Source organism: Erythrolamprus reginae, chromosome 10 (genome assembly GCF_031021105.1).
Source record: "Erythrolamprus reginae isolate rEryReg1 chromosome 10, rEryReg1.hap1, whole genome shotgun sequence".
Classification (NCBI taxonomy): domain Eukaryota; kingdom Metazoa; phylum Chordata; class Lepidosauria; order Squamata; family Dipsadidae; genus Erythrolamprus; species Erythrolamprus reginae.
In genome coordinates, this window is record NC_091959.1 from 14,011,745 (window position 1) to 14,026,122 (window position 14,378).

General features: G+C 43.7%; 1 protein-coding gene across 2 annotated transcripts in view; it reads left to right on the forward strand.

Moving 5' to 3' along the window:
- Positions 1–14,378, forward strand: part of ADAMTS7 (ADAM metallopeptidase with thrombospondin type 1 motif 7) — a 59,044-nt gene that overhangs the window by 35,838 nt on the left and 8,828 nt on the right. For both annotated transcript variants that reach the window (XM_070763026.1, XM_070763027.1), the window contains exons 16-21: positions 849–990; positions 3,719–3,845; positions 5,506–5,719; positions 7,246–8,853; positions 10,113–10,265; positions 13,309–13,482. In XM_070763026.1, coding sequence (XP_070619127.1) covers positions 849–990; positions 3,719–3,845; positions 5,506–5,719; positions 7,246–8,853; positions 10,113–10,265; positions 13,309–13,482 — 2,418 coding nt within the window. The remainder of the gene's footprint in view (positions 1–848; positions 991–3,718; positions 3,846–5,505; positions 5,720–7,245; positions 8,854–10,112; positions 10,266–13,308; positions 13,483–14,378) is intronic.

Genomic DNA, 14,378 nt, shown 5'->3' on the forward strand with positions numbered 1-14,378 from the left:
TAAGTGGTCAAAGCAATGGAAACTGCAGTTTAATGTTTCCAAATGTAAAATAATGCACTTGGGCAAAAGGAATCCTCAGTCTGAGTATTGTATTGGCAGTTCTGTGCTAGCAAAAAGTTCAGAAGAGAAGGATTTAGGGGTAGTGATTTCTGACAGTCTCCAAATGGGTGAACAGTGCAGTCAGGTGGTAGGGAAAGCAAGTAGAATGCTTGGCTGCATAGCTAGAGGTATAACAAGCAGGAAGAGGGAGGTTGTGATCCTGCTGTATTGAGCGCCGGTGAGACCACATTTGGAATATTGTGTTCAGTTCTGGAGACCTCACCTCCAAAAAGAGATGGATCAAATTGAACGGGTCCAAAGACAGGCTACAAAAATGGTGAAAGGTCTTAAGCATAAAACCTATCAGGAAAGACTTCATGAACTCAATCTGTATAGTCTGGAGGACAGAAGGAAAAGGGGGGACATGATCGAAACATTTAAATATATTAAAGGGTTAAATAAGGTCCAGGAGGGAAGTGTTTTTAATAGGAAAGTGAACACAAGAACAAGGGGACACAATCTGAGGTTAGTTGGGGGAAAGATCAAAAGCAACATGAGAAAATATTATTTTACTGAAAGAGTAGTAGATGCTTGGAACAAACTTCCAGCAGGCGTGGTAGATAAATCCACAGTAACTGAATTTAAACATGCCTGGGATCAACACATATCCATCCTAAGATAAAATACAGAAAATAGTATAAGGGCAGACTAGATGGACCAGGAGGTCTTTTTCTGCCGTCAGACTTCTATGTTTCTATGTTTCTATGTTATACTGCAACAGCTCAATATGTGTCTCTGCTTGCGCTCAGCTCTTGTTTCAAGAGAAGAACCCCGGTGTCCGCTACCAGTACACCATCCCGCACGAATCCCAGAATCAGAGTTCGGCTGCTCCACCTGAGTTCTTCTGGCACTACGGACCCTGGACAAAATGCACAGCTACCTGTGGGACAGGTGAGGACTTACCTGCTGGGCAACATGCTGCTTTTTTGGTGGCCTGAGCAGTAGCAGCCACTGTCCAGCTGGTTCTTGCATTGGGGCAGGCCAGGAAAGCAGCCAGCCAGCTGCAAGTGGTTTTCTAAAAGAACAGTCAGGATCAATATAGGAACAGGAGTGTCTGACGTTACATGGTCTGCTTTTGAAGCACCAGCCTGGTTACAGCAGGAAGAGGGAGATTGTGATCCTGCTGTAGAGAGCACTGGTGAGACCCCATTTGGAATACAGTGTTCCCTCGATTTTCGCGGGTTCGAACTTCGCGAATAGCCTATACCACAGTTTTTCAAAAAATATTAATTAAAAAATACTTTGCGGGTTTTTTTCTATACCACGGTTTTTCCCGCCCGATGATGTCACATGTCATTGGCAAACTAATAATTTTAGCAAATAAATAACAAAAAAAAAATATTGTTAATAAATAATTATGTTTATAAATATCAGGATCACTAAGTGTCTTATTCAATGGTGAGTACCAGTAATAATAGTGAGTAAATGGTTGTTAAGGGAATGGGAAATGGCAATTTAGGGGTTTAAAGTGTTAAGGGATGGCTTGTGATACTGTCCATAGCCAAAAACGGTTTATTTACTTCCGCATCTCTACTTCGCGGAAATTCGACTTTTGCGGGTGGTCTCGGAACACATCCCCCGCGAAAATTGAGGGAACACTGTACTGTGTTCAGTTCTGGGGACCTCACCTATAAAAAGATATTGACAAAATTGAAGGGGGCCAAACATGGGCTACAAGAATGGTGGAAGGTCTTAAGCATAAAACTTATCAGGAAAGACTTAATGAACTCCATCTGTATAGTCTGGAGGACAGAAGGAAAAGGGGGGACATGATCGAAACATTTAAATTTGTGATTTAATGTGAGAAAAGCAATGGAAACTGCAGTTTAATGTTTCCAAATGTAAAATAATGCATCTTCAATCTGAGCATTGTATTGGCAGTTCTGTGTTAGCAAAAACGTCAGAAGAGAAGGATTTAGGGATAGTGATTTCTGACAGTCTCAAAATGGGTGAGCAGTGTGGTCGGGCAGTAGGAAAAGCAAGTAGGATGCTTGGCTGCATAGCTAAAGGTATAACAAGCATGAAGAGAGAGATTGTGATCCCCTTATATAGAGCGCTGGTGAGACCACATTTGGAGTACTGCGTTCAGTTCTGGAGACCTCACCTACAAATAGAGATTGATAAAATTGAACGCATCCAAAGATGGACTACAAAAATGGTGGAAGGTATTAAGCGTAAAACTGATCAGGAAAGACTTCATGAACTCAATCTGTATAGTCTGGAGGACAGAAGTGAAAGGGGAGACATGATCAAGACATTTAAATATGTTAAGGGGTTAAATAAGGTTCAGGAGGGAAGTGTTTTTAATAGGAAAGTGAACACAAGAACAAGGGGACACAATCTGAGGTTAGTTGAGGGAGAGATCAGAAGCAATGTGAGAAAATATTATTTTACTGAAAGAGTAGTAGATCCTTGGAACAAAATTCCAGCAGACATGGTTGGTAAATCCACAGTAACTGAATTTAAACATGCCTGGGATAAACATATAGGGGTCATAAACACATAGGGGTCAAATAAGCAATGAAGAAGCAATCAGTATTAATAAAAATCTTGGATACAAGCAACACATTACAGTCATACAGTCCTAAGTGGGAGGAAATGGGTGATAGGAATGATGAGAAAAAATTAGAAGAAATAGTAGTGTGGACTTAGTAAAAAGTCTGACAGTGTTGAGGGAATTATTTGTTTAGTAGAGTGATGGCGTTTGGGGGAAAACTGTCCTTGTGTCTAGTTGTCTTGGTGTGCAGGGCTCTGTAGCGACGTTTGGAGGGTAGGAGTTGAAACAGTTTATGTCCAGGATGCGAGGGGTCAGTAAATATTTTCCCTGCCCTCTTTTTGACTTGGAGTGTAACCCAGCCAAATGCAGATGGCGGCACAGTGGTTAGAGTGCAGTACTGCAAGCTACTTCTGCTGATCACCAGCTGCCAGCAGTTTGGCAGATCGAATCTCAGTAGGCTCAAGGTTGACTCAGCCTTCCATCCTTCCAAGGTGGGTCAAATGAGGACTCAGATTGTTGGGGGCAATAAGCTGACGCTCTGTAAACCGCTTAGAAAGGGCTGTAAAGCACTGCGAAGCGGTATATAAGTCTAAATGCTATTGCTACTTGCAGGGGATGCTGCGGGATTGGGCAGCATAGAAGTCAAATAAATTAAAAATTAAATTGTGACTAACACAAGGTTTTGGGCTCAACTTGAAATGAAAATGAAAAGAAGATCAAAGGCAACATGAGAAAATATTATTTTACTGAAAGAGTAGTAGATCCTTGGAACAAACTTCCAGCAGACGTGGTTGGTCAATCCACAGGAAATGAATTTAAACATGCCTGGGATAAACATATATCCATCCTAAGATAAAACACAGGAAATAGTATAAGGGCAGACTAGATGGACCATGAGGTCTTTTTCTGCCGTCAGTCTTCTATGTTTCTATGTTGCAAGTTTCTCTCCATGATTTTTGCTTACAGGTGAGAACTGCAGCCCAAGACAAAAGGACCTTGTTCTATCCCCATAGAAGTCGGGTCCAGTGTGTACCCTTGCCCCTTGGCATGTGCTCAGATGAAGCACCCCCCTCCTTTCCTCCCTCCTTCCTCTGACTAAGTGCTTTCTCCTCCCACCCTCAGGGGTCCAGAGACAGATGGTGCGTTGCCTTGAGAAAGCCGCTGGGTTTGTGGAGGAGCAGTACTGCAATGCTCTTAGCCGCCCGGATGACAAGCGGAGGAATTGCAACAAGGACCCCTGCCCAGCCAGGTCAGTTCTTGGGCTTACCCAAAGCTCCAGGGTGTGTTCTAAAAGTAATGCAATTATTATTTTTTAAAGTAATTTATTGAACAGATTTGCACAAACACTTATAATGCTTCAAAGTACTGTCCTTGGGCCTCTACACATTTTTTCCAGTGACTCTGCCATGACCAGTACGTGCCCCGGAAGGCGTCTTCAGGACATCTCGCAAGGTCTTTATCACAACTGATTGGATCTCTTCTATGGGTGAAAAATGGGTTCCTTTCAGGGATGAGAACAAAAAGAAGTCTGCTGGGGCGATGTCAGGACTATGGGGGGCATAGGGCAGCGTTAGCACCTGGTGTTTGGCCAGGAACTCGCAGACTCATAACACGTTGTGGCAAGGTGCTTTTTCGTCCATAAAAGAGATCCAATCAGCCGTGATGAAGACCTTGCGAAAGGTCCCCGAAGACGCCTTCCAGGACGTGTCCCGGTCATAGCAGAGTCACTGGAAAAAATGTGTAGAGGCCCAAGGACAGTACTTTGAAGAATTTTAAGTATTTTTGCAAATCTGTTCAATAAATTACTTTAAAAAAAATAATTGCATTACTTTTGGAATGCACCCTGTACTCAACACTAGGATCAGAGGTGGGCTGCTAAGGTGGGACGGGGTCATGACCTCGCCCCCGTGGCTCTGAGTACTAGCAGAGTCCAGTGCAATTCTGCGATGGTCGCAGAATTGGACTCTGCTAGCACTCAGAGCCACGGGGACGAGCACACGTCCCCCGTCCCACCTTAGCAGGTGGAACCATTGGACTTCCGATGACAAGTTCAGGCACAAGTTCAGTTTAAAGTGGAACAGCTTAGGTACGTACTACCATGTTTGGTGGACATGCCCAAAAGCAAAAGAATACTGGAATTTAATAGAAAAATGGCTAAAAGGGATAACACAGCAAGAAATTAAGAAAACACCAGAATTATTTTTATTAGGCAGTTCAAATAAGAAATACAAAAAAGACATATATTATTTAATAATCCACATTTTAGTAGCAGCTAAGATAGCTTTTGCTCAAAAATGGAAAGACTTTGAGAGCCCAAAAGAAACAGATATATTTAAGCTTGACATGATGATGAGAAGGTTGAAAAATCAAGAAGAATCAGAATTTTATGAGATGGGATACAAAGAAACAGAGATAACCTTATTTTTACACTATTTTAAATATATTTGTACCTAGTAGTTATATTGTATTAGGCAGTGATTATTTACAATATAAAGATAAACTCCTTCTTTCCTCTTCTACCATTTCTCTCTCTTTTTTTCTTCATAGTTCATTGTAAATTATAATCTTAAAATTTCTATATATTTTTAAATGTTTTAGATGTGTTTTTACTTATTATCTTATAATTGATATATCTAAGTATTTTATAAACAATGATAGAGTTAGTTTTTTTTCCTTTTCCACTTATTATAAATATAAAGATGACTTCTACTTTGAGAGAAGCGATTGTTGCTCCACTAAACGTTACATGTAATGTATGTTTTGTCTGTCTTTGCAATTTAATAAAAAATATTTTAAAATAAATAAATAAATAAATAAAGTGGAACAGCCCAGGATGTAGGAAGAGGTCCTGCATGGGTCCAGAATGGGTGTTGTGGGACCTAACACTTCCGCTCTGTCTGTTTCCACAGATGGTGGGCTGGTGAGTGGCAGGCATGTTCGGCCACTTGTGGTGACTTTGGACTGATGAAGAGGACTGTCCTCTGCATTCAGAGTGTGGCCCCGGATGAGCAGCAGGCTCTGCCACCCGACAAGTGCCAACATCTCACCAAGCCACAGATCACAGCCGCTTGCAACCGCGAAGTCCTCTGCTTGGCACTGTGGGTCACAGGCAACTGGTCAAAGGTGAGAGTCGGGGGGTAGTGTTTAAGGGTTGTGATTTCTGACAGTCTCAAAATGGGTGAACTGTGCGGTCAAGCGATAGGGAAAGCAAGTAGAAGGCTTGGCTGCATAGCTAGAGGTATAACAAGCAGGAAGAGGGAGATTGTGATCCTGCTGTATAGAGCGCTGGGGAGATCCCCATTTGGAATACTGTTTTTAGTTCTGCAGACCTCACCTACAAAAAGAGATGGATCAAATTGAACGGGTCCAAAGACGGGCTGCAAAAATGGTGGAAGCTCTTAAGCATAAAACGTATCAGGAAAGACTTTATGAACTCCTTGCTAGCGCTAATTAGCCCATAAATTTTAGAATGACTTGTGGAATGTATTGATGTTACTACTGAGAAAAAATGCTTAACTACTTAAAAAGGAAACAAGGAGAAATAGCACTGCGTCAGAGCAGATGTATTAATGGAAGATGAAGGAAAAATAAAGAAGCTGCTGTGTTTTTACAAATACAGTAATCCCTCACTACTTCACGGTTCATCTTTCGCGGATTCACTATTTCACGGGTTTTCAAAGGGGGCTTATATCCATTAAAAATTTTAAATCCATTAAAAATTCATAAAATTCTTCTACAGTACTACTGCACTCTTAAAGAAACTGGTAGGATAATACATGTAGTTCTAGCTGAGAAACATTATAGAATGACTGTTAAGTGCAAAGGGTGGGTTTTAAAAGTCCAAATACTTGTTAAATACATAAGAAAATATATTTCCTCTACTTCACGGAAATTCATTTTTCACGAGTGTCTTGGAACACATCCTCAGCGAAAAATGAGGGATCACTGTATAATGCATCTGGCAATCGTTTACTGTATTTTATTTTATTTTATTTTATTTTATTTTATTTATTTATTTTATTTATTTTATTTATTTTATTTTATTTATTTATTTTATTTATTTTATTTATTTTATTTATTTTATTTATTTTATTTATTTTATTTATTTTATTTATTTTATTTATTTTATTTATTTTATTTATTTTATTTATTTTATTTATTTTATTTATTTTATTTTATTATTTTATTATTTTATTTTATTTTATTTTATTTTATGATTTGATTTGATTTGATTGATTGGATTTGTATGCCGCCCCTCTCCGTAGACTCGGGGTGGCTAACAACAATGATAAAAAACAACATGTAACAATCCAATTAATAAAACAACTAAAAACCCTTATTATAAAACTAAACATACATACAAACATACCATGCATAACTTGTAATGGCCTAGGGGGAAGGAATATCTTAACTCCCCCATGCCTGGCAGGTATAAATGAGTCTTGAGTAGTTTACGAAAGACAGGGAGGGTGGGGGCAGTTCTAATCTCTGGGGGGAGTTGGTTCCAGAGGGCTGGGGCCGCCACAGAGAAGGCTCTGAATTATCTGAATTAGACTGAAACCAGAACAGAGTCTAGGATGTTTTTTTGTGGCAAGTTCCTTCATCTCGTAGCCACTCACTTTTGGAATTCCTCTGGTTTGCCTTTTTAGTGCTCAGTGACCTGTGGGAAAGGAATTCAAAGGCGTCCTGTTTTCTGCCCCGCCGACACCAGAGCCAAGTGTGACCCAGCGGAGAGACCAGCCTCCGAGGTCGACTGCTGGGCTTCAACCTGTTGGAATAGGAGGGAGAACAGCGTCCCCGACTGGTCTGGAAGTGGCTCCTCGAGCCAGGAATTCTTCAATGAAATCAATTTCATCCCTAACTACCACACCCCCAAATTTAGTCCTTCGGCTCCCAAATCTGAAAATTTTATTACAGAGGACGTTCTAATCCCCAGCAACCACCAGAAGGGAAACGTGTTTGTGGATGACTTTTATTATGATTATAATTTCATCAATTTCCATGAGGATTTGGCTTATGAGCTGGTGGAGGAAAAGGACAACCAAAGGGAAGACTCGAAGCCCAACTTTGGGGTCAAGATTTTGCACGAGACGGAGGTGGATCCCCAAGGAACGCTCCCTGGCCTTCCTCCCACCGCAGACCTGGTAATCCAGTTGGCCAATCAAGGCTCCACGTCTCCAACTGTTGGGCAGGAATATGAGAAGGCGCGTGGTGATGCTCAGGATAGTAGCACAACTGATCGCTTCATTACCACCGCTGCCACCCACTCTTCAGTTGACCGGGAAAGCTTCCAGCCATCTCTTTCAGATGGTCATCCTTCCACTCCAACAGCGAAGTCGCCTCCTCTGGGGAGCGACGGCCGTGGATTTAGTGGCGCTACCAAAGAACCTCCTTTTCCGAATATTTTTTGGAAAGGCGGCACCCCAAGACCCGATTCTTCCATCAGCTCTCCTTTCTTGGACGTGCCCACCCCAACCATGTCTTCTGCCGAGGGCAGCTTTGGCAGGAATGGATCTGGTACCGTTAGCGGCACAGGAAATCCTGGCGGAAGGACGCAGGACCCCGCGGTTCCTGAACGCCGCGATGGCAGCAGTCAGGATTTGTGGAAAACGGTGGAAGGAACCAGCAGGAAGCAGAGCAACAAAGACAGAACCGTCACCAGCGCTGAAAGTAACACGGATGCTGCTTATACCGTGAGACAAAACCCGGTAAATACATTTGCCACGACAACTGCGGCAGCCTCCCACCCTGCCCAGCGTCCCTCTGCCTCTGCTGAAAACTCCTGGGCCGTTTCTGTTCCGGATGCAGAGAGGAGCAGCATCTCAGGTCGTGGCCTTCTCGAGAAGGCCCCCTCGCTCACAACTGCGCTTCCGTCAGGGATATCTTCCTCCAGCAGAAAGACACAAAGGCTTCACGGGCCAAGCATCCTAATGCCACAAATACCGACCGAATCGAACTCTTTGGATCGGATCTCACCTCTTCCCAATTTTTCTCCCTCTGCCTGGCATCCTTCAGGCCAGAAGCAATCTAATGAGATTGAGACAGGCTTGGAGACTAAGCCTATACCGTCCCCCAAGGAAGAGGAATTCTCCAGGGGCGGAAGTGAAAGGCCCCCACCTCCCCATGCGCCAACTGCCAGGAGTAGAGGAGGTGCCTCGCCCGCGGTCACATTTCAGGAACTGGAAGAGAAGATGGTGTCTCCTGTAGTTCCGCCTGCTGCTGTCAATGCTAGCTGGGAAGCCAGGAACTGGAGTGAGGTACGTTCTCAGAAAAGCCAAGGTTAGTATCACGCTGGGCAGGTCACTGTGCTTCTCCCCCCTTCTCCCTTACGGCCTCAACCGGCGTTCTTTTTGCCATATGGGCAGAGCTGGGCTGCTAAGGTGGAACGGTGCCCATGTGCTCGTCCCGTGGTTCTGAGTGCTGGTGGAGTCCAATGCAATTACAGTGTTCCCTCGATTTTCGCAGGTTCGAACTTCACGAAAAGTCTATACCACAGTTTTTCAAAAATATTAATTAAAAAAATACTTTGCGGGTTTTTCCCCTATACCACGGTTTTTTCTGCCTGATGACGTCATATGTCATCACCAAACTTTCGTCTGCCTTTAATAAATATTTTTAAAAATAAACTTTAAGAAATAAACATGGTGAGTAATGATCTAAAATGGTTGCTAAGGGAATGGGAAATTGCACTTTAGGGCTTTAAAGTGTTAAGAGAAGGCTTGTGATACTGTTCATAGCCAAAAATAGTGTATTTACTTCCGCATCTCTACTTTGCGGAAATTCGACTTTCGCGGGCAGTCTCGGAACGCATCCCCCGCGAAAATCGAGGGAACACTGTATTATTATTATTATTATTATTATTATTATTATTATTATTATTATTAATTAGATTTGTATGCCGCCCCTCTCCGCAGACTCGGGGCTAATGCACCTAGACAGGTAGTGAAATTGCGCACGGACACGCAGGGGCGCCCGTGGTCCAGGTGCAGTAGCAGAATTGCGCTGGACTCCGCCAGCACTCAAAGCCGCAGGGGCGAGCACACGTCACCGTCCCACCTTAGCCGCCCACCTCTGACTACAGGCCAGTTAATTCAGAAAAATGACATGGTGGTTGGGAAAAATGTCATGGTGTCCACGCGCGATTTCACTACCTGCCCAGGTGCAGGAGCAGAATTGCGCTGGATTCCACTAGTACTCAGAGCCACGGGGCGAGCACGCATCGCCTTTCCACCTGAGTGCAAGCGGAGTCCAGCGCGATTTTGCTACTGAACCTGGGCCACGGGCACACGTGTGTCTCTATGTGCGATTTCGCTACCTGCCCAGGTGCAGTCGCAGAATTGCCCTGGACTCCGCTAGCACTCAGAGCCACGGGGGTGAACACACGTCACCCTCCCACCTCTGGGTTCACCGGGGTGCAGCTGGTGGCTTAGCGCTTCCCAGAGAGGCCGGTTAGGAGAGGCCCCATGACTTCCTTTGGGCAAAGGGAAGAGGCTGACAGGATTCCTGTTGTTCCTAGTGCTCTACAACCTGTGGCCTCGGGGCTGTTTGGAGGGCTGTGCGCTGCACCACCGGAAATGAGGACGACTGTGACTTGGCTCGAAAGCCAGCTCCTGCCCGACGCTGTTACCTGAGGCCGTGTTCCAAGTGGCACATTGGAAAATGGAGTAAGGTAGACAGACCTCGTCCCAATTGCAAAGACTGAGGTGGGGGAAGACCTTCCAGGCTAGCTGGGAAGCCGTGAGGGGGAGGGCGCGTCCTCTTGCCCCTGGGTGGATTTTTCCTCTGGTCCTTTTGCCCGGGGATGGCGAACCTTTTTTTTGCTTGGGTGCCAAAAGGGCAGACGGGCCCACACCACCATGCAATGCCCCCTGCCTGCCGTACATTTATTTTTTTTTTTATTCATTCATTCATTCATTCATTCATTCATTATTTATTTATTTATTTATTTATCTATTTATTTTTATTTATTTATATATTTAATTTGTTTATTTATTTATTTATTTATATTTATTTATCTATATTTATTTATTTATTTATTTATAATTTATTTTTTAATTAATTAATTAATTAATTAATTTTAATTATTTTAATTTATTTATTTATTTATTTATTTATTTTTTAATTTGTTTATATTTATTTATTTATTTATATTTATTTTTTAATTTATTTGTTTTTTAATTTATTTATTTATTTTTATTTATTTATTTTTATTTATTTATTTTTATTTATTTATTTATATTTATTTATATTTATTTATTTATATTTATCTATCTATCTATCTATCTATCTATCTATCTATCTATCTATCTATCTATCTATCTATCTATCTATCTATTGGATTTGTATGCCCCACTCTCCGTAGACTCGAGGCGGCTAACAACAGCAAACAAAAACAGCATATAACAATCCAATATTAAAACAGTTCAAACCCTTATTGTAAAACCAAACATACATACAGACATACCATGCATAAAATTGTAAAGGCCTAGGGGGAAACAGTATCTCAGTTTCCCCCATGCCTGGCGGCAGAGGTAGGTTTTAAGAAGCTTACGAAAGGCAAGGAGGGTGGGGGCAATTCTAATCTCTGGGGGGAGTTGGTTCCAGAAGGCCGGGGCCGCCATAGAGAAGGCTCTTCCCCTGGGTCCCACCAAGCGACATTGTTTAGTTGACGGGACCCGGAGAAGACCCACTCCGTGGGGCCTAACTGGTCGCTGGGATTCGTGCAGCGGAAGGCGGTCCCTGAGATAATCTGGTCCGGTGCCATGAAGGGCTTTATAGGTCATAACCAACACTTTGAATTGTGACCTGATTAAATGGACTTCCGGTAGGCCTGTTGTGCCTTTTTTTTTTTTTTTTTGGCCTTCCCCGGGCTTCAGAAAGCCTATGGATGGGGAAAAATGGGCCTACTGGAAGTTTGTTTACGAACTTCCTGTAGGCCAGGGATGGGCAATTAATTTTGCCATGGGGCCGTATGAGAAATTGGGATGGTTTTAGAGGGCCAGACCCTGGCCTGACCTAAACACCCAGACCCACTCTGCCGACCCCTAATTGTTTGCTTTACGGAAACACGGTGCACCACAGTCACTGCGTGGTTTCTGTGCTCGGTTGCTCTCGGTAGGAGGTCATGGTCCGCTCCAGTGCGAGGATGAAAGAGCTCACCGTGTCTGCCGGGACTCCTCCGGCTCTTGCTTTCCTCTTGATTCAGTGGTACCTCTATTTAAGAATTTTTCTAGATAAGAACCAGGTGTTCAAGATTTTTTTGCCTCTTCTTACGAACCATTTTCTACTTAAAAACCCGACCCCGGAAAAATTTCCCGGGAAATTTGAGAGCGGCACGAAGGCCCGGCCAGTTTCCTGCCATTCCCCCTGGGTTTCTCTCTCTGGCGCAATGTATTGGAGGCACGTGCTCCTCCTCGACGCCTCAAAGTCCCTCTTTTTTTTTAACCCTTAAAGTTTTGGATTTTTTAAAATTCCCCTCACCTCACCTTCTTCCTTCGGCAGCGACTGTCCTCCTCCTCTTCTTCCTCCTCCTCCTACCCAAATTCCGAGCTTTAATTTCTTTCCTAATGGGTTTGCACGCATTATTTGCTTTTGCATTGATTCCTATGGGAAAAATTGCTTCTGTTTACAAACTTTTCTACTTAAGAACCTGGGCACGGAACGAATGAAGTTCTTAAGTAGAGGCACCACTGTATCTGAAGTGAGAATCAGCTTAAAGGATTGGAAGATCTCTCCAGCAGGAACCAGGATAGGTGGTGTTTTGGTTATTTCCAAAGCTGGGCTCAAAACAGCACCTCGAGGTTCGACTACTGTAATGCTCTCTACATGGGGCTACCTTTAAAAAGTGTTTGGAAACTTCAGATCATGCAAAATGTAGCTGCGAGAGCAATCATGGGCTTCCCAAGGTATGCCCATGTTACACCAACACTCCGCAGTCTGCATTGGTTGCCGATCAGTTTCTGGTCACAATTCAAAGCGTTGGTTATGACCTATAAAGCCCTTCATGGCATCGGACCAGAATATCTCCGGGACCGCCTTCTGCCGCACAAATCCCAGCGACCGGTTAGGTCCCACAGGGTTGGCCTTCTCCGGGTCCCATCAACTAAACAATGTCGTTTGGTGGGACCCAGGAGAAGAGCCTTCTCTGTGGCGGCCCCGACCCTCTGGAACCAGCTCCCCCCGGAGATCAGAACTGCCCCCACCCTCCTTGCCTTTTGTAAAGTTCTTAAGACCCATCTCTGCCATCAGGCATGGGGGAACTGAGACATCTCCCCCGGGCCTGTACAATTTATACATGGTATGTTTGTGTGTCTGCTTGTTTTTAATAATGGAGTTTTTAGTGTTTTTTAAAATTATTAGATTTGTTCTTACATTGTCTTTGTTATTGTTGTGAGCCGCCCCGAGTCTCCGGAGAGGGGCGGCATACAAATCAAATGAATGGATGAATGGCAAAACAGCAGCGTCCAGCCAGCTTTTTGCGGAAGCTTCCATAAGGTGGTTTGTAGGGGAGCCTTTTGAGTAGCCATCTGCAGGGCTGCTCTCCTTCCACCCTGCATGGTCCAGAGTTTGGACCCCGTGGGCTTTGTCTGTATCCCCAAGGATGAGTGGGTTTCCGGCATTAAGGCAGACCAAAGTGGTCCCTTGTTCTCGGTGGCCGGGTTTCCGCTTCGTGCCGCGTATCAGAAGATGTGGCTTATTTTCTGCCCTTTCAGTGCTCCCGGACCTGTGGAGGAGGTGTGAAAGTTCGGGGCATCCAGTGCATTGACACACGGGGCCAGCGACCTCTGCGACCCTTTCACTGCCAGACGGCCTCCTACAAGCCTCCGGCGCAGTTGCCGTGTCACACCAAGCCGTGTCTCAGCTGGTACACCTCCACCTGGAGAGAGGTGAGCTGGATGTCCCCGGGAGGGAGACTCCGAATGCAACCTGAATCCCTTATTCATTAGTCCCTACGGGGAATGTATATTTTGATTTTTTTTTCCAAAAAAAATTAGGTAGCAATAGAAAAAAATGGTATTTATTTTTGATCACAGAAAACAATACAAATTCATCGTTATCATACAATAACACAGGTCTGCGAAAAATATTTTTTGTAATCATCCCAGTTGACCTTGTACTTTTCCAAATCACCTTTTTGTTCTGATTTCAAAAATGTTTACAGATTTTTTGTGGCAGGTATAGTTTTCACAGAGTGGCATCATTATTATAAGGTATAGGGAATATACTAATGAGACTAAGAGAACAGTAATTACTAAATACATTGAAAATGTAGAAATAAAGTACTGTAATAACAGAAATGTTTTTATAACAGAAACATGGAAGGAAAGTCAATATTGGGAGGGAGGGAGGGAGGGAGGAAGGAAGGAAGGAAAGAAAATAACAATAGACTTATATACCACTTCGCAGTGCTTTACAACCCTGTCTAAACGGTTTAACAGAGAGTAAGCATATTGGCCACCAACAATCTGGGTCCCCATTTTACTGACCTTGGAAAGATCGAAAGCTGAGTCAACCGGAAGGAAGGAAGGAAGGAAAGGAAAGGAAGGAAGGAAGGAAGGAAGGAAAGGAAGGAAGGAAAGGAAGGAAGGAAGGAAGGAAGGAAGGAAGGAAGAAAAGGAAGGAAGGAAGAAAGGAAAGGAAGGAAGGAAAGGAAGGAAGGAAGGAAAGGAGGGAGGGAGGCAGGGAGGCAGGGAGGAAGGAAGGAAAGGAAGGAAAGGAAGGAAGGATGGAAAGGAAGGAAGGAAGGAAAGGAAGGAAGGAAAGGAAGGGAGGAAGAATGGAA